A 22,238-nucleotide genomic window follows, 5' to 3' on the forward strand; every position below is an offset into this window, starting at 1 on the left:
TTTTCTGGAAGCAAGAAAGAACAGAAAACTGCTTACATAAAGGATATGATGAAAGAAGAAAGGATCCCCTGGAAGGTCAAACATGGAGTCCCAGGCATCGGCACCAGCCGTGGGCCCCGGGGGTGTGATGCAGTGTTCTGGGCCCTGACCCTGAGCGGCCAGGTTTGTCAGAGAAACGAGAAACGGTGCTCAACTGCACACACCCCGAGGCAGAGTGGTTCTGCTTGCCCTCCTTTTCTGTGCTCTGCAAGTCTGGGCTTTGCTCGGGCTGGCTTCTCCTTGTAGTCCAACAGTGGCTGCCCAAAGCTAGAGCCACAGGCTTCATTTACAGCCATCAAGACAAGACGTCCAGCTGTCCAGTGTCCTCAGCAAAATGTCCCTGAGGCTTCCCTCTGCCCAGAGAGTCTGGAGGCTGCCTCCTAACCTGAACCACCAAGGCGGCTGAACACAGGAGACGCTGGCCGCAGAGCCCAACTCTGGAGCTGGGGAGAGGCCCACATGGTGCGAACCCAGTGGCTGACCCCAGAGGAAGCAGTGGTTTCCCAAAGGAAATTTGAGGGTGTGCTCCCTGTGGCAGAGGGAAGGAGGGAGGGAACAGATGCGGAATAGCACCGCCCTGTGAATGGGGCCTGGGACCCGCTTCACACACCACCCCCAGGGCAGGGGGTTCTCTTTTCACTTTCTTGACGATGGAGTCCAACTTATTAAACGTCTCTCTGTTGCACGTGCCTGTGGTGTTGATCTGAGAAATGTCAGGCGATTCTTCCATGTCCTGCAGCTTACGGACCAGAGGTTCCTGAAGATAGCATTTATTTTATTTTTGTCATCATTCATTTTAAAAGTTATGTGAGGCTGGGCCCTGGCTCTGCCCGGGCGAGAGGGAAAGCTCTGTGCAAACTCCGGGGAGGACCTGCTGTCCCGCAGTTTACCAGGGGACGCCTCCTGCAAGCCAAGGCTCAGAAACAAACAGGACTAGATTGTAAATTGGGAGGCGTTTTATAAAGAAAAAGCACAGGGAGCCAAGGTGGGGGGATAGGGTGTTGAGGAGCCTCTCATACTGCTCAGGGAAGACTTCTCTGGGGAGGGCACATTGCAGCTGCCATGGGGTCAGGGAGGATGCCTTGGCCTGGAGAGCGGATGGGGGGTACTCGTGCTAGTTTTTGTGGCCTGAGGGACTGAAGTGACATTTTATATAATAAGAAGTCTCATCAAAGGTGGATTCTTCAACACACACTTGGGATTCAGTTGGACGAGGCCTGTTATTATCCTAATGAAGAAGTCTTTGGAGGATCCTTCAAAAGAATGGCTTCTAAAACCAATTTTGGAGCTGGGTATAATGACGCAAGCCTGTAATCCCAGCAGATCTGGAGGCTGAGGCAGGAGAATTGAAAGTTCAAAGCCAGCCTCAGCAATTTAGCAAGGCCCTATAGCAACTTAGCAAGACCCTGTCTCTAAATAGAACATAAAAAGGGCTGGGGATGTGCTCAGTGGTTAAATGCCCCTGGGTTCATTCCCTGGTACCGAAAAAAAGAAAAGAAATGAAAAGAAAAAAAAAGATGGGGGAGGAGAATTTCTTGTTTCTTTCTTTTTTTTTTTTTAAAGAAAGAGAATTTTAATATTTATTTATTTTTTAGTTTTCGGCACACACAACATCTTTGAATGTGGTGCTGAGGATTGAACCTGGGCTGCATGCAAGCCAGGCGAGCACACTACTGCTTGAGCCACATCCCCAGCCCTTGTTTCTTGTTTTGAAAAAGAAATTATATTCTTGCACAAAATCAGTATTGTGTTTTTTCACACAACAGTTACTTATATATAGTCACCTACACATATAGTGAAACACTTTAATAACAATTCTTCCATTTGCATCTAACCAAATGCTGCTCATAGCTTGATATTAGCTCTAGAAGAAAAAAAGGAACAATCTTAAGAGAGCAATGGAAACATGAGTTCTTTGGCAGCAATTTCTATCCCTGAATGCATGGTGAGTTCTGAGGCCATGAGCTCTGGGGTAAAACATCTTTGTGATTAATAATATATTTGATAATGAGCAGGAGGAAAAATATGCTTTCCACTGAAGGATTTAAAATGAAATAGAGTAAGCTGGGAAGATTGCTGAGTGTAGAGGACATCTCTCGCATCTCGCAGGGAGTGGGAGCTGGAAGAGCCGGGCTTGTTTGCCTTGGATTCTCACTTCCTCAGCGCTGGTCTGTGGCATATAGTTTCTGGTCTCCTTTGAATACTCACTTTCAAAAGGACTTAGTCCTCAGACTCCATGACACTGGGAGATTTACTTGTGCTATCTCATTTAACCTTTTCAACCCCACCAATAAGCAGGTATGAGGGTCCCCATTTTATAAATGATTAAGGTGAGACTCAAGAAGGCTAAGGAACTCCCCCAGAGCTGAGCTGGCGACTGAGTCAGTGTAAATTAAATCAATAACCAGGGATTTCAGAACAAATGTCTGAGATACTCTTGAGAACAGCCTGCTTTGAGCTGCTTCAAGCATCTGGCTTGCTGGGTGACCTAGACTTTAAAAGGAGCTCAGCTCCAGCTTCTGACCAAATAAAGCATCTATCCCACGGGAATAGTAAGGCATCCGTTTCCTTTTTTCCTCCTCATTATCCCGATTGTCCCTTAAGCAGTCTGGGTGTTCGGCAGGTGCTAGAGAGTAAATTATTGTTCTAAATGGTGCCTCAGTGGCCCAATAATAACAAGGAAGCCGCTCCAACGGATGGTATCACTCTGTAGACAAGAGCATAATTAATGCGTTTATTAAAGCCGACGGATCCGGGGGAGTTGAAGCCCTGCCCAGAGCAGGCAGCCCTTTTCTGCTGGAGTTGAGGGCTGGGCTTTGGAACTTCCTAGCTGACTGTTCGGCTGCGTTTTCAGGTTTTTGGTCTGTTTTCTCTTTTCGTAGCAGCTGCACGGCTGGCTTCAACTCCCCCCACCCCCAGACCGATGCGTCGGGGACGCCGGAGGCTGGGGACAGGCAGAAAAGCGGGGCGCGGCAGGGGACGGGGGGAGGCGCCCTGGTGGCCTGGGAGCAGGCCTCGGGTCCGGGGGGAGGCGGCCGCGTCGTAACTCGGTTTACACCACCGGCCCCCCACCTCCTGCCGGACTGGCCGGCGGCGGCCCTGCGCCGTGTCCCCGGGTCCCGCCAGCGCCGGGCGGACGGCACCGACTGGTCGGCGTGGAAGGTGAGCGGCCCGCGACGCCCGGGGACGGGGGACGGGGATGGGCGGCAGCCGGCCCGGGAGGAGTCCGAAGGGCCGCGGCGCCGGGGCGGGAGGGACCAGGCGCGGAGACAAAGGGCGGCGGGCGCGTGGGGCGCGGGCAGCCGCCTAGTTCCGGGCGGCGGGCGCGTGGGGCGGCGGGCGGAGCTGAAACCCGAGACCCGCGTCCCGCGCGGCCCGGGAGGGAGCGGCGGCCGGGCCCGGGGAGAGCGCGGGCCGGACCAGGGCCGAGGGGACGCCGCGGGCAGCGCGCCGAGCGGGCGAGGGTCCCCGCGGAGGCTGTCCCCGGCCGCCGCGCCGGGCCCCGGGGGCGCTGCAGCTCTTTGTGGGGCCCGGGGCGCCCCTCCCTCGGCCAGGGGCCGCCCAGGCGCACCCACCCGCGGGTGCAGCCCGCCGTTTCCCCGGCGCCCCCGGGCCCCCACAAGTCCTCGGGGAGGGGGACAGCTGGTGCGCGCCCGGACTCGGCGAGGAGGGTCGCGCCCCCCGGGGCCGGGGGCTCCGCACTCCGCCCCGGGATCGGGCGTGGGGCGAGGCGGCCGCGGCCCTCGGTGGGATCCGCGAGGACAGGTGAGCCCCCTTCTCTGGGAGGGGACCAGGGGCTCAGTGTCCCGAGCCTTGGCGGCGAGAGCGCCCTGGAGTCGCCCGGAGCCGGGGTGGATGCCTCCGCCCCCCAGATCTACTTCGCGGAAGATTCGGTGGGCTGGGGGTCGGGGTCGCTCGGCCTAAGGCGCGTGGGGTGCGAACGGGGGCTGGAGGGCTGGGGTGATGTCTGGAGCGTCCGATGGGTCGGCTCCCAGTGACCACGCAGCGGGCGGTGGCACCGCTCAGGGCTGTGAAAGGCTGCATTTTGTCTTTGTACCTTCCCTCCGTTTTGCACAGTGCTCCAACAGCGGGTCTTCCGACCCCCCGCTGTGAAGTAGGGAGGTGGTGTGAGTGTGCAGGATCTGTCCAGGGAGGACACCGAGACCAGCGGGTCTCACCGCATCCCTGCCCCCTTCCCGGTAGAGCCGGCAGCCAGTGCGGCCCGGCCTCCGGACCCCGGCCTCCCCTGGAGCTCTGGACAGCGTGCTCACCGCAGGCCAGTGGAGAGGTGAAGGCCCCGGACAGGGCTCTTCATCCACTAACTGGAGGCCAGCCGTGGCTCATCACTTCTTCCGAGGGCGCCTCCTTGTACCTGTGAGGTGCTGAAAAGCACTTTCGGCTACAGCTTCTTGATTCAGTCTCAGGACAGCCCTGTGACCTTTGACGTCCCACCAGCTCTTTCGTGGGCGAGGAGACTGAGACTCGGGAGAGGCCAAGGAAACTGCCCAGCTTGCCCTGGAGGCCAGGACTTTTGACTGGGCACTGCTCTGCTGGCCTTCGGGTTTCACAAGGGGGTCCCTGAACTCAGGACTTCTCCCTGCCTTCCAGAAACAGTGACCCCTCAGAAAGAAGCCCTCTTGGCATTTTGAAACTAAATCCAAGGTCTCAGAGTACCCCAAATCCATCTCTCTGTGTTGCAGGCTCGCGCACTGGCAACGGGACGCCCAGCCGTCAGAGGGGCGTGCGTTCTGCGTCTGGGTTGTGGAACACAGAATGGGCTGAACTGGAACCGACCCAACCGGCAGCCAAAGGAGGTAGCGTTCTGTGGGGTACCCCTCGCCAGTAGGTAGTGAGGGTGGTGCTGAGGCTCCCCGCAGGACGGCCCACCCACCCACGCAGCCCAAGCGCCTGCCCTCTGGGTTCCACGCTCAGTGTTCCCTGCTCAGAGTTTCAGAGAAACTGCGAATTTTTTTTTTTATGGAAAAAAGTTCCATATTTTTAAATCTGTCAACTAACTCAACATTCTGAAGAACGTACAGGGTAACTGAACTGTGTGCGCAGGCTGGCCCCGGCCGCAGGTTGCCGGTGGGCAGCTTCTGGTCCACCCTTTGGAAGCACTGTCTTTCCAAACTGCCTTAAAGGCTGACTGGAGGGAAGGAATGGTGTCTTCATGCAGCTTTTCTTTAAGAAAAAAAAGAAAACCAACAACTTAGAGATAGCCATCAGCTCTGCTGCGCAAAGAAGGGTTGACCTCATGACTCAATTCTTTATTTTACTTTATCGCAGAGTGCTGGGGATTGAACCCAGGGGTGCTCTACCACTGAACTACACCCCAGCCCTATTTTTAAATTTTATTTTGACATAGGGTCTCACTAAATTGCCTTGGCCTTCAACTTGCAATCCTCCTGCCTCTGTCTCCTGAGTCACTGGGATTACAGGTGTGCATCACCACACCTGGTTAGATAGGACATAATACAATAATATTATCTTCAGTTATAACTGTGGGACCAACCGGAATGTAGTGGATATATACTTTGAATATATGCTTTTAAACATACATAAATGTGGGACATATATAATAACGCCCTGTGGTTTGCTTTTTCAATTTAACAATATAACTTGGAAGTCTTTCAGTATCAGTAATAGATGTTTTCATTCATTCTTTTTAATGGCAATATAGTATTTCATAGTATGGATTCATTATAATTTATTTAAACATTCCCTGTCCATGGACTCTTAGATTGTTTCCAACCCTGTCTTTGTACCATTATTGATCTATGTGCATGCAGAGAGTCTTTCCAGGTAGAAATTGTTCCTAGCAGTGAAATTGGCTGTTGAAGAGAATGCACATTTAAACTATTATTTAAGCAGAGTTCTCTTTATTTATTGATGTCTTAGAGATTGTGCAGAAAAAGAAATTTAATTAATTAGCTTATTTAGTTTAGTACTTGTTTGGAGATAGTATATTTTAAAGGTACAACACTGAAAGTTCATGAAAGGTAACATCCCCCTCCCCTCCTGTTCACCAGCCCTCTGTTTTCCTTTGGGGATACAATTAATCTTGCCAGATTTTGTTTATTCTTTCAGAGAGAATCCATGTACCTACGGGGGGGGGGAAGGATCTTTCATTTTTTCCCTCTTTCAATAATATAGACTTTTAGAAGCTTCATCTAGATCTTGGAGACTATGCCATATCAGTCATGTGCATTTTAAAGGCTGAGAGTCTTCCAAGTTTACTCTTTTTAAAAAACCTTGAATCAATTTATATTTTCTCTAATTGTTTGGTCAAATCATTTGTCTATTTTTCTGTTGAATTTCATGAATTTGTGAGGCTCTTTCTGCATTCTCACCTCTTGTTAGTAAATCAGGCATCTTGTTTCTATGTCTTCCAGTTTACCTCTTGTACCTTTTATGGTGCAGAACTATTTAATTTTTATGATGTTAAATCGGTGTCATTTTTCTTTGTGGCTTCAAGTTTTCTGCTTGTTTAGGGAAGTCTCCTATTTCAGATTTCCCTATATCAAAGTCTCCCTGATCTGCTCTTCCTCTCTCTCCTGTCTCCGCTGTTCTGCATCTACAGTATCCTGCACTACTGCCGCTTTCCCTTCCTTTGTGGGTCTCCCTCTGCTCTGGGACCACAGGTAGATGGGGTTTGCGTCTGCCCATGGGCTTCTGTAGCCAGTCTGTTTTCTTGGGTTTCTCTGCTCTCCCCGGCACACAGAGCAGAAGCTAGGGTGGTGCGGGCTGGACGGCCCAGTGCACGTCCCGGGTGGCCCAGGAGCAGCCACACGAGCACTTGGAGGCCAGGGCGTGGTGGGGCAGCAGAGGGGCAGGGTGTCCCCAGTGAGTACCTTCTGCAGGTGTGGGGAGTGGCGTGCGTGATCAGGCTGAGCGGAACCTTCAGTCTGGCAAGAGTGGGGAGGACAGACTGAGTGGGGGCGCCAGTGAAGACAACGGGATGGAAACATCTGGTGCTGATGGCGGGGAGAGGGTGAGGCTCTGAGCTGGGTGATGGCGGTGAGCACGAAGTTGTGAGCTAGAATTTAGTGGTGGCCTGGACATCTGTGACGGGAGTGGAACAGACCACTGGAGAGTCTGCGTGGAAATTCATGACTCAGAGGGGTTCGTTAGTCTACCCAAGGCCACACAGTCAGAAAGTGTCAGTCGGGGCCGTAGCTCTGCTGGGGTTACCTGGCAAGACCGTCGAGGACACCCTAGCTGTCTGTCTGGAGAGTCCGGGTGGTTGGTGGTGCTTTTTCTAGGACAGACAAGAACATGGAGAAGAGCCTATTGGGAAGGTAGAAGCAGAGATGCCGAATTCCGCTTTGTACCAGTCTCATTCCGGGTGCCCGGGTGGCACCTGGGAGGAGACATCTAGCAGGTGGGTGACTTGACTCTGGGCGCTGGCGTGCTGCCCAGGATGTCGATGGCGAGTCTGGAGTCATTGGGGTTTAATGGGCTGAGCGAGGGAGCTCAGGAGACAGGCGGGATCTCATGCAAAAGGCCCCTTCCTCCGACAAGAGGTAGGAAAGCCAGTCCACAAGGACTGACGCCGACAGGAAGGTCACTGGCTGCCACAGGGGCCCCACTACGCTTGGCTCCTGGTGGGTTCAGGGTTCAAGTGCTTTCCTCGGGACCCACGTTCTCACCTTCTGTGTCGACCTTCCTAACGCTCCATGAGGTGGCCCCTGGCATTCGGGCTCCCCGAGAGGGCAAGGGGACCTGCAGGTGCCTGTCCACTGGAACGTCTTCTCCGGGCCACCAGCAGTGGTCTGCTGGGCCCCTCCGCTCTGCCCCAGTGACAGGCAGTTGGATGAGGCTGATGGGGGGCAGAGGTCATGTGTCCATGTCCACCGAGGCAGTGGGTGGGTGGAGTTGGGGCTCTCCAGAGGAAACGCAGGGCGAAGGCAGAGTGTGGGGTGGACAGCTGAGGAGGCTGCTCCTGGTCTCCTCTGAGGGTGAGCCGAGAAGACACAGTGAGATGGCAGGATGGTGGGGGTCAGGGAGACTGGGGAGGAGCTGGGGAGGGAGGGGGGCTGGAGCAGGACCAGGACCCGGGAAGGGGGAGTCTCAGAGGGAGACCACAGCAGTTGGGGTGTCCCATGCTGCAGAGAGCCAGGGAAGCCCCTTGGGTCTGGTCTTTATTTGGAACCTGGCCAGGACCACCTTCCGCGGCTCCCTCCCCGCCAGTCTTCCAAGTTGCCGTCACGGCTGGGGCGGCTGGGTAAGGCCAGCAGGAAGCATGGGCATGGGCTGCAATCAGGCCTGTGACTGTGGGGAGCGCACTTACCCTCTCAGGCGTCCTGTTGTCTGGAGATGGACCCGAGGAAGGAGCTACCTGGAGGCCTCTCAGCTCTGGGAGGTTGCTGCATCTTGTCACCCCTTGCCACCCGACCAAGCCTCCACCTCTCGCTGGCCTCCTGGGTGCAGGCCTCACCCAGCAGCAGTGTGAGCCCCTGTTAGAGCAGAAGAGTGGCTTCCCGTCCCGCGGCCACGCGGCTGTGTGCCAGCTCCAGTGTCTGGGGAGTCTTCGGCTCTCCTCCAGCTCCCCCTCTTTCTTGCTCGTTAGAGAGGCCGCGTGCGCCCCGGCCTCGGGACCTTCACAGAGCTCTTTCTCAGCCTGAAGTCCCTTGCAGCATTTTCTGGTCCCCATTCCAGTGTTGCCTCCTGAGAGCCTTCCCTGACTGCCCAGTCCCAACCCACCCACCCGTTCCCTCCCGGACCCTGTGCTGTAGGTGGGGTGGGTTCTCCCCTACAGTTCAGGTCTTAGAAGCTCGTTCCTGGTGTGGGGATGTTCAGGGCTGGGGTCCTCAGGGGTGCAGCCCCACAGGAAGTAGTGAGGACAGGGGGCCTGCCCCTGGAAGGCATCAGTGTCATTCAGTGGGACCCTGGTAGTTCCCTGGAGAGTGACCTGTCCCAGAGTTTCCACGTCATCTCTTCCTCTCTAATGTGCTTCCGCCAGGTGCCCCCCACCATGACATGACACAGTCAGGGACCCCAAATCAAAGTCAGTGCCGTGTTGTTTGCAATTTCCAGCCTCCAAAACTGCAAGCTAAAAACCTCTTTTCTTTATAAAGTACCCAGCTGCAGGTATTTCATTGTAGCCATAGAAAACAGGCTAATGCACCCTGTTTTATTTTCCTTCATAGCACCTGCTGACCTAGAATTATTCTGCATTTTTATTATTTGCTGCCTGCCGGTGTCCCCTCTCGTTAAATGTGAGCTTTGGCATGTCTTGTTCCATGCTATGCCCCAGTTGTAGAGTGGAGCTGAGCAGAGAGTAGGGGTCAGTGAATATCGTTGGGGCCGCTCAGTGAGGAATGAGAAGGGGAAGGCTAACTGGAAGATAAGAATATGGGAGGGTCCAGAAACCAGTGGCAGTGGCTGCCACGAGGAGGGAGAGAGTGGACACCTGCCTTCCTCCTGCATCTGTCTCACCATGGCCGTCAGAGAAGATGTACTTGGGAGAACTTCTCCCAGAAGCCATTTAAAAATGATATTCTAAATTATAGAAACGGGTGTGCGTTCGCGTGGCCGTGCGAGGGCGTGAACAGAACAGTTACTGGTCCGCCTGGTGGTGCGGGTGGTCTCCCGCCCTGCTCTCCACCCCTTGCCTCCTTGGGGCGGTGCCTTTGGTATGGAAGGACACTGTGTTTCCCCCGTGTCCACCAAGGTTCACAGGGAGACCTTTCCCCTGTAGTCTGGGCACCAGCGACACCTTGGGCTGCTCACCTTTGCCACGTGGACTGTCCCCGGGCACAGGGTGTTTAGCAGCCACCTGCAGCTGTGTGACAAGCCAGAACGTGCCCAGTCATTCCCAGATGTCCCCTGGAGTCTCCTGCTGGGACGTCTTCAGACGCTCCCCGCCACCCTGGTCTTCTTCACTCATGTCACTCGAGCTTTTCTGCTGAGTGAAGAGATTCTCTCTCATGTGGCCAAAGCCAGCAGGGGACACCAGCCCCCAGCACAGGTGCAGGTGTCGTGGGAGGCTGGCACCTGGGGGACCTGCCTCAGCTGGGCAAGGCAGTGCTTCTCTCCCTCACCTCGAGCCCCGGGCCCTGAGCCCCCAGTGGAGTCAGCGGAGCGTCACATTCCTGCGAGGCTCCTTCCCTCTCCCTTCCACCCAGGTAAGTGGTCGGAGAAACCGCTTTGGCTTTATTTAAAAATTGAAGTCGGGGGGAGGGAATTGAGTTCTCTCTTCCCGTCTTCAGGGACTCACTGAAACATTTTGCGGTTTATCTTCTGTCCGCCGCTAGGCCGATGCTCTTATCTACCTTAGCGCAGACATCCCTCAGCAGTCCTGAAAGTGCGTTAATTCTGTCTTCCGAGGCTCAGAGAGGTTAAGAGACACTCACAAGGTCACGCGGAATTCCGATCCAGCTTCGGAGAGGAGTCCAAAGCCCGCGTTCTCTCTATTGACATCAGGCCTAAGTGGACCTAAGTGCGTCGGGGAGTATAAATATTTATATTCCCAACAGCAGAGTGCTGCTGGGAATTCAGAGGGGAACTGAGGAAGCTTTTGCCAACATCTGGAAGGAAGAAAAGCATCCTCGCCTAGAGTAGAACCTCGTACTATGAGAAGACACGCTTCTCTGAAAGAATAGCTAAAATATAAAAGGGAGAGTGTAGCCAGTAGGGGTAGTAAGGGTCATTGTATGTAGAATGTTCCAGAAAGTCTTCCTCAGGTGGCCTTGAGGCTGATGGTATTTGAACCGGTGACAAAGGAGGCGAGTGCCCAGGACCGGGAATGGCTCACGCGGGGATGGAGCTTTCTGGGCCGTGGATCCTCTCCTGCCCTTTTTGGTATTCCAAACTGGAGAAGGTGCCTAATTATGAAAAGCAGCTGAATCAATGTCAGTGTAAAAAGTGGATTTCCCAAAGAGCATCCGTGGACCTCTGCAACGTGCAGATTTGTGTCCTGTCACTTGTTGGTCTTTGGACAGTGCTCGGCGTCCTGGTCGGGAAGGCCGCTCACAGTCACCGGCCCCCACGGTTGGGAGCGTCTGACCTGAGGATGTGCAGCAGGATGGTTCATAGAGGAGGTGGATCCAAGGGGAAGCGAGGTGGCCCAGGGGTGGGGATGCTGTCCTCCTGGGCAGTCCCACGCAGCCCTCCTCCATGGGCAGAGTTGGCACTTGAGCACACTCTGCTGGCACCGACTGCACCCACATGCCCACCTCTCTGCAGGTGCAGCACCAGCTGTGCCCTGCACGGCCACCATCTCCTTCCACACTCCTCTCAACCTGCTGCCACCTGAGCAGCACTCTTTGCTGAGGGAGAGGGACTGCTCAGCATTGGAAAGAGATGGGCACCGTGCAGGGCACAGTCGGTGCTAGCCAGAGGGCACTGCCTGTGTCAGTCTGAGGGGTCGCTGCTGCAGGTCTCCTGCAGCCTCCTCCCAGGTTCCAAAGAAAGAGCTGCACCCGATTGACAGCGCAGGTCTTCGCTGAACCAAAATGCCATGCATCTTGGAACTTAATGACCTTGAATCATTATGCAAATTACCATTTTGTGGACTTTGCTTTAAAATATAGATGAATCTATGACAGATTGGCATGAATTTTGCTTAAAACTTTGATACAGAGAGTTGGCATTTTAAGTGGTGAAACCCACCAATTCAGAAAGCTCCACCCTCCAGGACGAGCCCTTGCAGAGCATTGGCTGGGGCTCGATTCATTTCTAAGGGGCTGTTCCCAGAGGCCCTCTCCTTCCGACATCAGGATCTCTGATTCTGTTTAGGGTTCTGCTGGGAAAGGCTGACCAGGTCAGGGCTGGGACGACGGATGGGGCGCGAGGCCCCAGCACCAGCGCTTCCCGGCCACACAGCAGTCACCTCCGCCTGCGTGGCTCTCCTCACGCCCACGGTGTGTGAACTCGGGGTATGTCTGAGCGTGTAAAGGAAACTGCTGCAGGACTCACCCTGGTAGGGGTGGCTGGCGTGGCCGGCCAGCGGCTCCGCAGCTCATCCAGGCTCGGGCTGCTGTGGGGTTCTGTCTGCACTGTGGGACACTTCCACTGCGAAGCCAGAAAATGGCTGCTCACCGTCACACGTGGGTGTGAGTTCCCCTGGGAGAACGGGAAGGAACAGGGCCAAAGCCACAGCTCTCCACACCTGTGGGCTGGGCCTGATGGCCAGCAGCCTCTGCAAGCCTTCCCTAGGTGCCGTGGTCCTCCACGCCGGTCAGTTCTGTTGGTGGGGAGAGGAGAAGGGGCACCGACGGAAGTACTAGCGCCTGCCCTGCTGCTGCGGGACACCCTGCCGTGTCCAGGGGTCTCCTGTGGTTCCCTTGTACGTCTGTCCATCACGCAGTGAACGCCACTGGGCGGAGCCGCTGTCCTAGATCTGACCAGAGTGTCCACAGACCAGGCCGCCTTCGTCCTCACGGATTCTGCAGTGCTGAGAGAGGGAGAGGTTAACCTGATAAACACCGGAGCACTCGCACGTGCTGTCCAGAGAACCTACTGAAGGGGCCGAGCCGTGTTGTGCGGGAGGCCAGGTGACGAGTGGCGCAGCGTGCCCTGGGAGGGTTTTGCTCACCTGGGCGTGAGAACGACCCGCAGAGTTATGTGGGGTGAGGGCATTCTGGGCACAGGTCAGCAAGCGCAGAGGCCCTGGGTGAGGCCCGCGTGACGTCTGGAGAAACAGTGAGACCAGTGCGCGTGGAGCAGGAGTGAGAGCGGGTGTCGGCGCTGCGGGTCTAGGTAAGAACTCTGCAGGGCAGTGTTCCTGTCCCCACGCTGGCTGCCTCGTCAGGCTCTGTCTGCTACCTGTGCAGAGTGGGGGAGGGCTCAGCAGGTGGACTGGTGGCAGCTGTCCTCCTAACCCGGAGCCTGGACTGGCGCGTGGCGGCTGAGATGTGGTCAGACGTGGTCAGGTTCTGGGCAGGTTGCTGGCCCAGAGTGGGTGTGGGAGAACGGGAGGCAGCAGGACCTGGGCTTTCGGGTCTGAGCTCCTGGAGGGCGGGAGCCATGGGCGAGGCCGGGGGAAGAAGTGAAGAGTGGGTGGGTTGTGGACACACTGGACGCGGGAAGCAGGCGCCCCAGGCCCTCCTGTGAGCAGGGCCTGCCGAGCAGCCTCTTGGCCTTAGGGTCGTCCCAGCCACTCGGGCAGCTGTGCCAGGGCCACGGGAGTGGCCTTTCGCCTCTGGGATTGGCTGGGACCCCGGGTCGGGGCAGGGGCTTCCCAGAGCCTGCGGTGGAAACCTGGCCTGAGCCCCTCCCTCCCCTGGGGAGGCCCGGGGAGGCCCCTAGGTGCCCAGGAGAGACTGTGTCTCACTGAAATGTGTCCGACTTGCTAAAGGCTGGTTAATCCATCCACAAGTAGGGGACAGTCCACGGGGCCGGCCCAGAGGTGAAAGCAGAATGGAGGGGGACGCAGCTGCAGCCAGCCCGTGGGGGGCGGGCGGGGGGGCTGGTGGTGAGAAGCCCGGACCTGGCCCAGGTCAGGCTGGGCCGAAGCCCCTACTCTGGGATGGACGCACTGAGGGGGGACGTGGATGCACAGCCGTGGGCTGGCTGCAGAGCCCGTGCCGACTGCGCTCTTGACCCGTCCACCACTGAGCCCCAACCCCAGCCCTGTACTCTTGGATTTTGAAGGGATTCTTTACAAATTAGAGTGATTGGTCCTTTATCTGTGGTGTGAGTTGCAAATGTTTTCTGACAGTTTTTCCTTTGTCTCTTTCTCTGATCGCGCTGTTCCCCCTGTGCAAGGCAAGTCTGGAGTAACAGGCTTATGTGGAAGCTTTATTTTGAGTACCAATTAATAATTTAGTTATAAGAGCCCACAAAATCCAGAGCTTGCCAATTACAGGAACAACTTCCAAAGACACGGGTGGGCAGTGCCCTTATGGAGTCTACTCGTGGTGCAAAGCCAGAGTAACGACGAAGAAGTTGGGAAACCGAAATCAACATGCAGAGGGTTTTAACAGCCTGGAATCAGGAGCTGAGTGTACAAAATAAAATTTGGTAGAAATAATGTTTTGTACTTAGGCTGAGAAACATCGATTCCATATGTTCAAGATGGGGGACATCTGCCTTCCCAGAAATCCGTGGATGTATTAACTTGGGTCTTTGTAGACCACACACTTACATGAAGTACAAGAAATGCTTTCCTAGAGTGACCCGGAAGGAGACTGTCCCGATCATGGAGAAGGTGGCCCCCCTGGGCCTACCCTGACCAGACCAGAGAAGCATTTGCAACTTACATCAGAGATGAAGGACTAACATCAGGGGCCACGGATGAGTAGAGGGTGGGAGGCAGACATCCCCAGGGACTGGTCGGTCCTTCTGAGCGGGGAGGCCACTGCTTGGTGCAGCCTGGAGCAGCGTGGGCAGATGGGCCCTCTGCAGGGCAGCTGTCCAGCAGGTGTTGTGACCCCTGCCAGGGGCAGGCCTGCTTCTTCCCCTGTGGGCTCCTGTGGCCATGGGTCTTGGGACAGAGCCACAGGCCCGCCAGGAAGGGGGTTGTCCTGCGGCTAAGTGGAGGCGGTTTGGGCCCCGGGGTTCTGTCATGTGGCTTGCAGGACACTGTCTTTGCTTCTTCCTGGTGTCCTCTGTCTGTGGAGAAGGAGAGCAGGTGGGGAAAGGGCTTTTCGGCTGACTGAAGTAGATGAAAGTTTTGGGGGAACTTGAGTCTGTGGGATCTGACGTGGAGCTGTGTGAGGCTTGAGTGGCAGCCGGGATCCCGAGCCCCTTTCCTGAGCGCAGAGTCTGCACCTCGCCGTCTATGGGCAAGGCCTCAGATGGGCCTCTGCTGACCCACCTGCGGTCAGTGCCCGGTCCTCGTCCTCCCTCCCATGGCTGCTGAGAGCGGTGCAGCGTCCCCCGCGGACTGTACGTGACCGCTGCTTGGGGAAGCCAGAACTGCTCCTGCCGTGATCTGGTCCCACGGGTGCAGGAATCAGCTGAGGACGGGGCCCAAGTGCAGACTTTGATTCTGTGGGTCAGAGTGGCTCTGAGTTTCTGCACCTCTGGTGGCTCCGAGGTGGTGCCACCTCTTCAGTTCAGTATCCCCCCGAGAAGCAGAGCCTAAAGCAGCACTCTGCAGTGTCCCCCATGGACACTTGTAATGGGGTCACTGCGCCCACTGGCTTGCTCAAAGTGCAGATTCCCAGCTGTACCTGATCTCCAGGACAGGAATCTGTAGTGGTGGCACCTAAAAACTGGCTTTTTGAATTGGTACATCAGGTGATTCTTAAGCACATTAAAGGTTTTGAATAACTGGCTTTGGGAAAATGGATAGGCCGGTTGTGAGTCATCTTTCTGTTACTATAATGAAATACCTGAGATAATCAACTTCTAAGGAAAAAAGGTTTGGGACTGAGCATGTAGTTCAGGGGTAGAGCACTTACCTAGTACACGTTGAGTCCCTGGGTATGACCCCCAGCACTGCCAAAAATCAAAAAAGCCAGCACAGTTGTGCATGCTCTGTCCAGCTTCTTGCTGTCCATGTTGGTGCTGCCGTTCATGATGACAGGCTCCCAGTAAGTTGGGAGGCTGAAACAGGATGATTGCAAGTTTGAGGCCAGCCTCAGTCACTTAGCAAGACCCTCAGCAAGACCCTGTCTCAAAATAAAAAATTAAAAGGAATGGGGAACTGGGCCCAGTGGTGCACATCAGTCATCCCAGCAGCTTGGGAGGCTGAGACAGGAGGATGGCGAGTTCAAAGTCAGCCTCAGCAAAAAGTGAGGCACTCAGCAATTAAGTTAGACCCTGTCCCTAAATAAAATACAAAGCAGAGCTGGGGGTGTGGGTCAGTGGTAAGCGCCCCTGGGTCAGATGCCCAGTATGAAAAAAAGGAAAAGGGCAGAGGGTAAGCTCACCTTGGCTCTCAGTTCTGGAGGTGGCCGCGTTACTTTTGGGCCCACAGCAAGGCAGCCTACCGTGGCGGAGCAGAGGTGAAAGATAAGAGACGGGGGTTCTGTGGTCCCCTCCAGGGCACGCCCAATGCCCTGATCCTCCCATGAGTCCTGCCTCCGGAAGGCTGCACTCCTCCCAGTCGCACCAAGTGGAGGCTGAGCCTTTAGCACGGGGCCTTTCGGCTCTGCAGACCCAAACTTGGGGCTGAAGCAGAAGTCCTCAGGCCAGAGTGAGGGAGCCACACACGGGGGAGGGAGCACACCGGGAGGCCGGCTGGGGGCTGGCTGGGGAGGCTGGCTGGGGAGGCTGGCTGGGGAGGCTGGCTGGGGGCTGGCTGGGGGCAGCCTGGGACTTCCCGGCCGAGCCTCTGCTGCCTTTCTTGCCAGCTGCAGGCAGGTGATGTGTGACGAGGCCCCTCCTGTCCCCGGTCCTGTCTTGTTTCTGCAGCCGTCCAGCATGCTGTGCCCACCCCAGGCTGAGGCGCACTGACCATGAGCCTCAACTCCTCCCTCGGCCACAGGAAGGAGCTGAGCGACCTCCCCGCGGCGGAGAGCGGGCCCGGGGGCAGCGGTGTCCCCGAGTTCGTGGCCATCGTGGTCATCGCCGTGTTCGTCTGCCTGGGCAACCTGGTGGTGGTGGTCACCCTGTACAAGAAGTCCTACCTCCTCACCCTCAGCAACAAGTTCGTCTTCAGCCTGACGCTGTCCAACTTGCTGCTGTCGGTGCTGGTGCTGCCCTTCGTGGTGACGAGCTCCGTCCGCAGGGAATGGATCTTCGGGGTCGTGTGGTGCAACTTCTCCGCCCTGCTGTACCTGCTCATCAGCTCGGCCAGCATGCTCACCCTCGGGGTCATCGCCATCGACCGGTAAGCTGGCCGCGGGGAGTGCAGGGCCCCGGAGAGGCAGGTCCTGGTCCCCGACTCCCAGGCCTCGCTCGGGGCGGGGTCCAGCCATCTCCGCGGCTCTGGGCTCCTGGCCCGGAGCCCTGCTTCCCTTGCCTGGGTTCAGGTGGACAGTGGGCCCCGTGGGACACCCGGGTCCTCGTCGTCCAGGGCGGCAGCAGTGCGCGTCTGTTCTGTGCCGTGTTCTCCGCCGTGTTTACGCGGTGACGAAATGGCCCGGTGACAGGTTCTCAGCATGGTGCCCTGTTTTAAGGGACGCGTGACTGCAGTTTTCTGTAAGCTCCGTGGCTTAAAAGCACAAAACAGAGACCGGCCTGGAGACCGCGGGCCCTCCTTTCCCGTGAAGCGCGGAGCCCAGGAAGGACAGGTGCAGCAGGCTGGGCCCGTTCCTCCCACGTGGCCCGTGGGCTCTCACTTGGGCAATGGCCCCAGCTTGACCGTGGCGCCCACACGGGGTCCCTCACTCCTTCACAGTGCAGGACGGAGGGGCAGCAGGGGACAGGACAGCCTGGGCAGTGCAGACAGCGGCACCGGGAGCGGCTGAATGTGCTTGGTTCAGCGGGGACCGTCCCTGCTGGCCCCTCTGGGCCCCACAGGTGCTGCAAACCTGTCCTGGCAGAGGTGGTGTGCAGGTCTCAGCCCCTGGCCAGGATCCACCTGGCCCTTCACTCCCCACGTGGAGAAGGAGGGCGGGTCGAGGTTCGTGCCATGTGGTCAGTGGCCAGCAGACCGGGGTGTCCGCACTGGTGCCCAGGCTCACTGGACCCTCGGGTGTTCGGTGGCGTGGTGGTGGTGGACAGTCCGTCAGGAGCACAGGCCTCCCCTGGGCGGACTCCTTGGGCCCTCTGCACAGGGCAAGGATGGAGAGGACGTCCGGCCAAGGAGCCCGCCAGCTTCTCCACGTGTCTGGTTTTCCCAGCGATGAGACAGAGAGTAAAAGGAGCAGTGCCAGGGACCTGATCCGCCAGGGACAGTCCCTGTTGCCGTGTTTGCCTCCAGCGGTTTTGGGTGGTGCAGTCGATTGTGAAATAGGCTCTGCACACATGGTTTTGTGGCCTGTTTTGTCATCTTCCATGGTCTGCAGCTTCTTTGGGGTTGTGGTGCTCCCTGGGTGTGAGGTGCTCCCTGGGTGTGTGCTGCTCCCTGGGTGTGAGGTGCTCCCTGGCTGTGTGCTGCTCCCTGGGTGTGAGGTGCTCCCTGGCTGTGTGGTGCTCCCTGGGTGTGAGGTGCTCCCTGGCTGTGTGCTGCTCCCTGGGTGTGAGGTGCTCCCTGGCTGTGTGCTGCTCCCTGGGTGTGAGGTGCTCCCTGGGTGTGTGGTGCTCCCTGGGTATGAGGTGGTCCCTGGGTGTGAGGTTGTCCCTGGGTGTGAGGTGGTCCTGGGTGTGAGGTGCTCCCTGGCTGTGTGGTACTCCCTGGGTGTGAGGTGCTCCCTGGGTGTGAGGTGCTCCCTGGCTGTGTGGTGCTCCCTGGGTGTGAGGTGCTCCCTGGGTGTGAGGTGCTCCCTGGGTGTGTGATGCTCCCTGGGTGTGAGGTGGTCCCTGGGTGTGAGGTGGTCCCTGGGTGTGTGATGCTCCCTGGCTGTGAGGTGCTCCCTGGGTGTGAGGTTGTCCCTGGGTGTGAGGTGGTCCTGGGTGTGTGCTGCTCCCTGGGTGTGAGGTGCTCCCTGGCTGTGCGATGCTCCCTGGGTGTGAGGTGCTCCCTGGGTGTGAGGTGGTCCCTGGGTGTGTGATGCTCCCTGGCTGTGAGGTGCTCCCTGGCTGTGTGGTACTCCCTGGGTGTGAGGTGCTCCCTGGGTGTGAGGTGCTCCCTGGATGTGTGATGCTCCCTGGGTGTGAGGTGCTCCCTGGCTGTGTGGTGCTCCCTGGGTGTGAGGTGCTCCCTGGCTGTGTGGTGCTCCCTGGGTGTGAGGTGCTCCCTGGGTGTGAGGTGGTCCCTGGGTGTGTGATGCTCCCTGGGTGTGAGGTGCTCCCTGGGTGTGAGGTGCTCCCTGGGTGTGAGGTGGTCCCTGGGTGTGAGGTGCTCCCTGGGTGTGTGCTGCTCCCTGGCTGTGAGGTGCTCCCTGGCTGTGAGGTGCTCCATGCTGTGCATGGTTGTGCCTTTGAGGCTCTGAGGTTCCACAGGTCACCCTTCTGAGGGCTGTGTCCCTCGGAATTGCCTTGTTTTCAGGGAGGGAGCCGGTGCTTTCCTGCAGCACCTCCAGGTGTGACAGCGCACAACCCCCGAGACATTGCCAGCCACGCCCCCAGCCCACCCGCTGAGAACCCCAATGAGTGGAGTCCACCAGGCTGCTCAGTGGTCACTCAATCTGAGGACACTGGGAAGGAAGGGCAGGAGGGGCCGGGGAGAGGGAAGAAATCCGTCAGGCTGGGTGGACAGACAGCCCACAGAGCAGAGGCAGGCCGTGGAAAGAATGCAGTGACAGTCACCAAACTCGCGAGTGGAAGCCGCCAGCAGGGCTCCCGGTGAGCAAGTCACTGCTGCCGGGGTCACGTGTGGTCACCTCGATCTGAGCCTGGGTGGTTGGGCTGCTGGGTGGCCTTCCGCCCACACTGTGGGCCATGACACCCGTTCTGAAGCCGGCAGCTAACGAGGACAGGAGCTCTGGCTCAGGATGGAGGTCGCTGTGCTGTTAGGGCTCCTTCGTGGGGGCAGCTGAGTGCTGCTGCAGCTGGGAGTGGGGACGGCTGGCGGGACAGTGCTGTGGCCGTGGCGGGGGCAGGCCACCCTCTGGAGCTGGGCTCCTCACAGGTCCTCCGTTACTCAGGACAACCGAAAGCCTCTCTGGGGGCTGAAGGGCTGTGTGCAGGCTGGTGTCTGAGAAGGACGGAGAGCCGCAGGGGACAGCCCTCTCCCGGGGCCTGTGTTGACCCGCAGGGCCAGGGACTTGCTTTTGTTCCGATTTTCTTTGAGCTTACAGGAGCTTCAGTTTAAACTGGAGCCTCCAGTCTGCTGACGACTCAGGGCACATAGACCAGCTTTCAGTGGGCACGCGGGCCCCTGCCCTCACCTTGACAGGGCCGTGGGTTCCTGCTCCAAGGCCTACACCCCTCTGCAAATCAGGACTAAAAGCCAGGTGGCCCCAGGGCCTGTGGCTCCTCAGGGGAAGGACCCGAGGGCCTTCCTGCCTCAGAGGCCACTCGGGAGGGAGGGGCACTGTTGTGTTGGGGCGCTGCCAGTGGCTGGACCTCGTCAAGCAGTGACCTAGAGCCGTGTGCTACAGGCTTGCCGTGAAGTCGTGACATGGCGGAGTGGAGGCCCGCAGGACAGCCCGGCAGAGGACCGTCTGTTGGCTGCAATTATTTTCATGACTACCGGAGCAGGGTTGGTCCAAGGAGCCAGGACAGTTAGCCTGCAGCAGCCTGGTCCCCACAGCCAGCTGACATCCCTGGGGTTCTGAGGAGACCCCGCTGACACCCCCGGGTTCTGAGGTCCCCACTCTGTAAAGAGGTGGAGAAAAGCAGGAATCTTGGCCTGTGTCTTCCGAGAAGTGAAGGAATCTTCCTGGAAGCGTCCCCGTCCCTCCCTAGCCAACTCCTTCACATTCCTGTTGCCTGGATGGCGTCATGCAGGTCAGTGGCTCAGCTGGGCACTTTGCGGGGGAAAGAGGATGCACAGCTGCTTGAGTCACCCCAGGGCTCAGAGGGCCCACTGTCCCCAAGGGTCATGGGAGAGGGCCGGGGGCAAGGGGAACAGGCGAGGGCAGGCCCTGCCCACTGCCAATTGCCTCTAAGGCTCTGAGCCATCCACTCCTAGGAGCGGGCCTGGCCTGGAGGTGGGCATGGGGTGCTGCTTCCCGCTCATGAAGGAAGCGCCGCAGCTCTGTGGGCTGAGCCAGAGCGTGGGGAGCAGAGCTGGTGGGAGCACAGCAGTGGGAGCAGAGATGGTGGGAGCAGAGCCGGTGGGAGCAGAGCCGGTGGGAGCAGAGCTGGTGGGAGCACAGCAGTGGGAGTACAGCAGTGGGAGCTGAGACGGTGGGAGCAGAGCCGGTGGGACCAGAGCCGGTGGGAGCAGAGCCGGTGGGAGCAGAGCCGGTGGGACCAGAGCCGGTGGGAGCAGAGCCGGTGGGAGCAGAGCCTGTGGGAGCAGAGCCGGTGGGAGCAGAGCCGGTGGGAGCAGAGCCTGTGGGAGCAGAGCTGGTGGGAGCAGAGCTGGTGGGAGCACAGCCGGTGGGAGCAGAGCCGGTGGGAGCAGAGCCGGTGGGAGCACAGCTGATGGGAGCAGAGCTGGTGGGAGCAGAGCTGGTGGGAGCACAGTAGTGGGAGCACAGTAGTGGGAGCACAGCAGTGGGAGTAGAGCTGGTGGGAGCAGAGCTGGTGGGAGCAGTATTGGTGGGAGCAGAGCGTGTGGGAGCAGAGCCGGTGGGAGCAGAGCCTGTGGGAGCAGAGCCGGTGGGAGCAGAGCTGGTGGGAGCACAGCTGGTGGGAGTACAGCAGTGGGAGCAGAGACGGTGGGAGCAGAGCCGGTGGGACCAGAGCCGGTGGGAGCAGAGCCGGTGGGACCAGAGCCGGTGGGAGCAGAGCCGGTGGGAGCAGAGCCTGTGGGAGCAGAGCCGGTGGGAGCAGAGCCGGTGGGAGCAGAGCTGGTGGGAGCAGAGCCTGTGGAAGCAGAGCTGGTGGGAGCACAGCTGGTGGGAGCAGAGCTGGTGGGAGCAGAGCCTGTGGAAGCAGAGCTGGTGGGAGCACAGCTGGTGGGAGCACAGCAGTGGGAGTAGAGCTGGTGGGAGCATAGTAGTGGGAGCAGAGCTGGTGGGAGCACAGCAGTGGGAGCACAGCTGGTGGGAGCAGAGCTGGTGGGAGCACAGCAGTGGGAGCAGAGCCGGTGGGAGCACAGCTGGTGGGAGCAGAGCTGGTGGGAGCAGAGCCTGTGGGAGCAGAGCCGGTGGGAGCACAGCTGGTGGGAGCAGAGCTGGTGGGAGCAGAGCCTGTGGGAGCACAGCTGGTGGGAGCACAGCTGGTGGGAGCACAGCTGGTGGGAGCAGAGCAGTGGGAGTACAGCTGGTGGGAGCAGAGCTGGTGGGAGCAGAGCCTGTGGGAGCAGAGCTGGTGGGAGCACAGCAGTGGGAGCAGAGCCGGTGGGAGCAGAGCCGGTGGGAGCACAGCTGGTGGGAGCAGAGCTGGTGGGAGCAGAGCTGGTGGGAGCACAGCTTGTGGGACCAGAGCTGGTGGGAGCAGAGCCTGTGGGAGCAGAGCTGGTGGTAGCAGAACTGGTGGGAGCAGAGCTGGTGGGAGCACAGCTGTGGGACCAGAGCCGGTGGGAGCAGAGCCGGTGGGAGCAGAGCCGGTGGGAGCAGAGCCTGTGGGAGCAGAGCTGGTGGGAGCACAGCTGGTGGGAGCACAGCAGTGGGAGCAGAGCCGGTGGGAGCAGAGCCGGTGGGAGCAGAGCCGGTGGGAGCAGAGCCGGTGGGAGCACAGCAGTGGGAGCAGAGCCGGTGGGAGCAGAG

The 22,238-nt window shown here is 58.3% G+C and overlaps 1 protein-coding gene across 3 annotated transcripts in view; it reads left to right on the plus strand.

Annotated features, from left to right (window-relative positions):
- Nucleotides 1-2,813: 2,813 nt before the first annotated feature.
- Gpr161 (G protein-coupled receptor 161) overlaps nt 2,814-22,238 on the plus strand; it is a 36,748-nt gene continuing 17,323 nt past the window's right edge. The window contains exons 1-3 of one of the 3 annotated variants that reach the window (XM_026405262.2): nt 2,814-3,201; nt 4,740-4,853; nt 16,345-16,762. In XM_026405262.2, the coding sequence (XP_026261047.2) occupies nt 16,389-16,762 (374 nt within the window). In that variant the 5' untranslated portion in view covers nt 2,814-3,201; nt 4,740-4,853; nt 16,345-16,388. Of the gene's footprint in view, nt 3,202-3,714; nt 3,805-4,739; nt 4,854-16,344; nt 16,763-20,316; nt 20,368-22,238 lie in introns of those variants that run through there. The other 2 variants (XM_026405261.2, XM_026405263.2) reach the window with 2 other exon arrangements.

The sequence above is a fragment of the Urocitellus parryii genome, chromosome 9, assembly GCF_045843805.1.
Source record: "Urocitellus parryii isolate mUroPar1 chromosome 9, mUroPar1.hap1, whole genome shotgun sequence".
Lineage (NCBI taxonomy): Eukaryota > Metazoa > Chordata > Mammalia > Rodentia > Sciuridae > Urocitellus > Urocitellus parryii.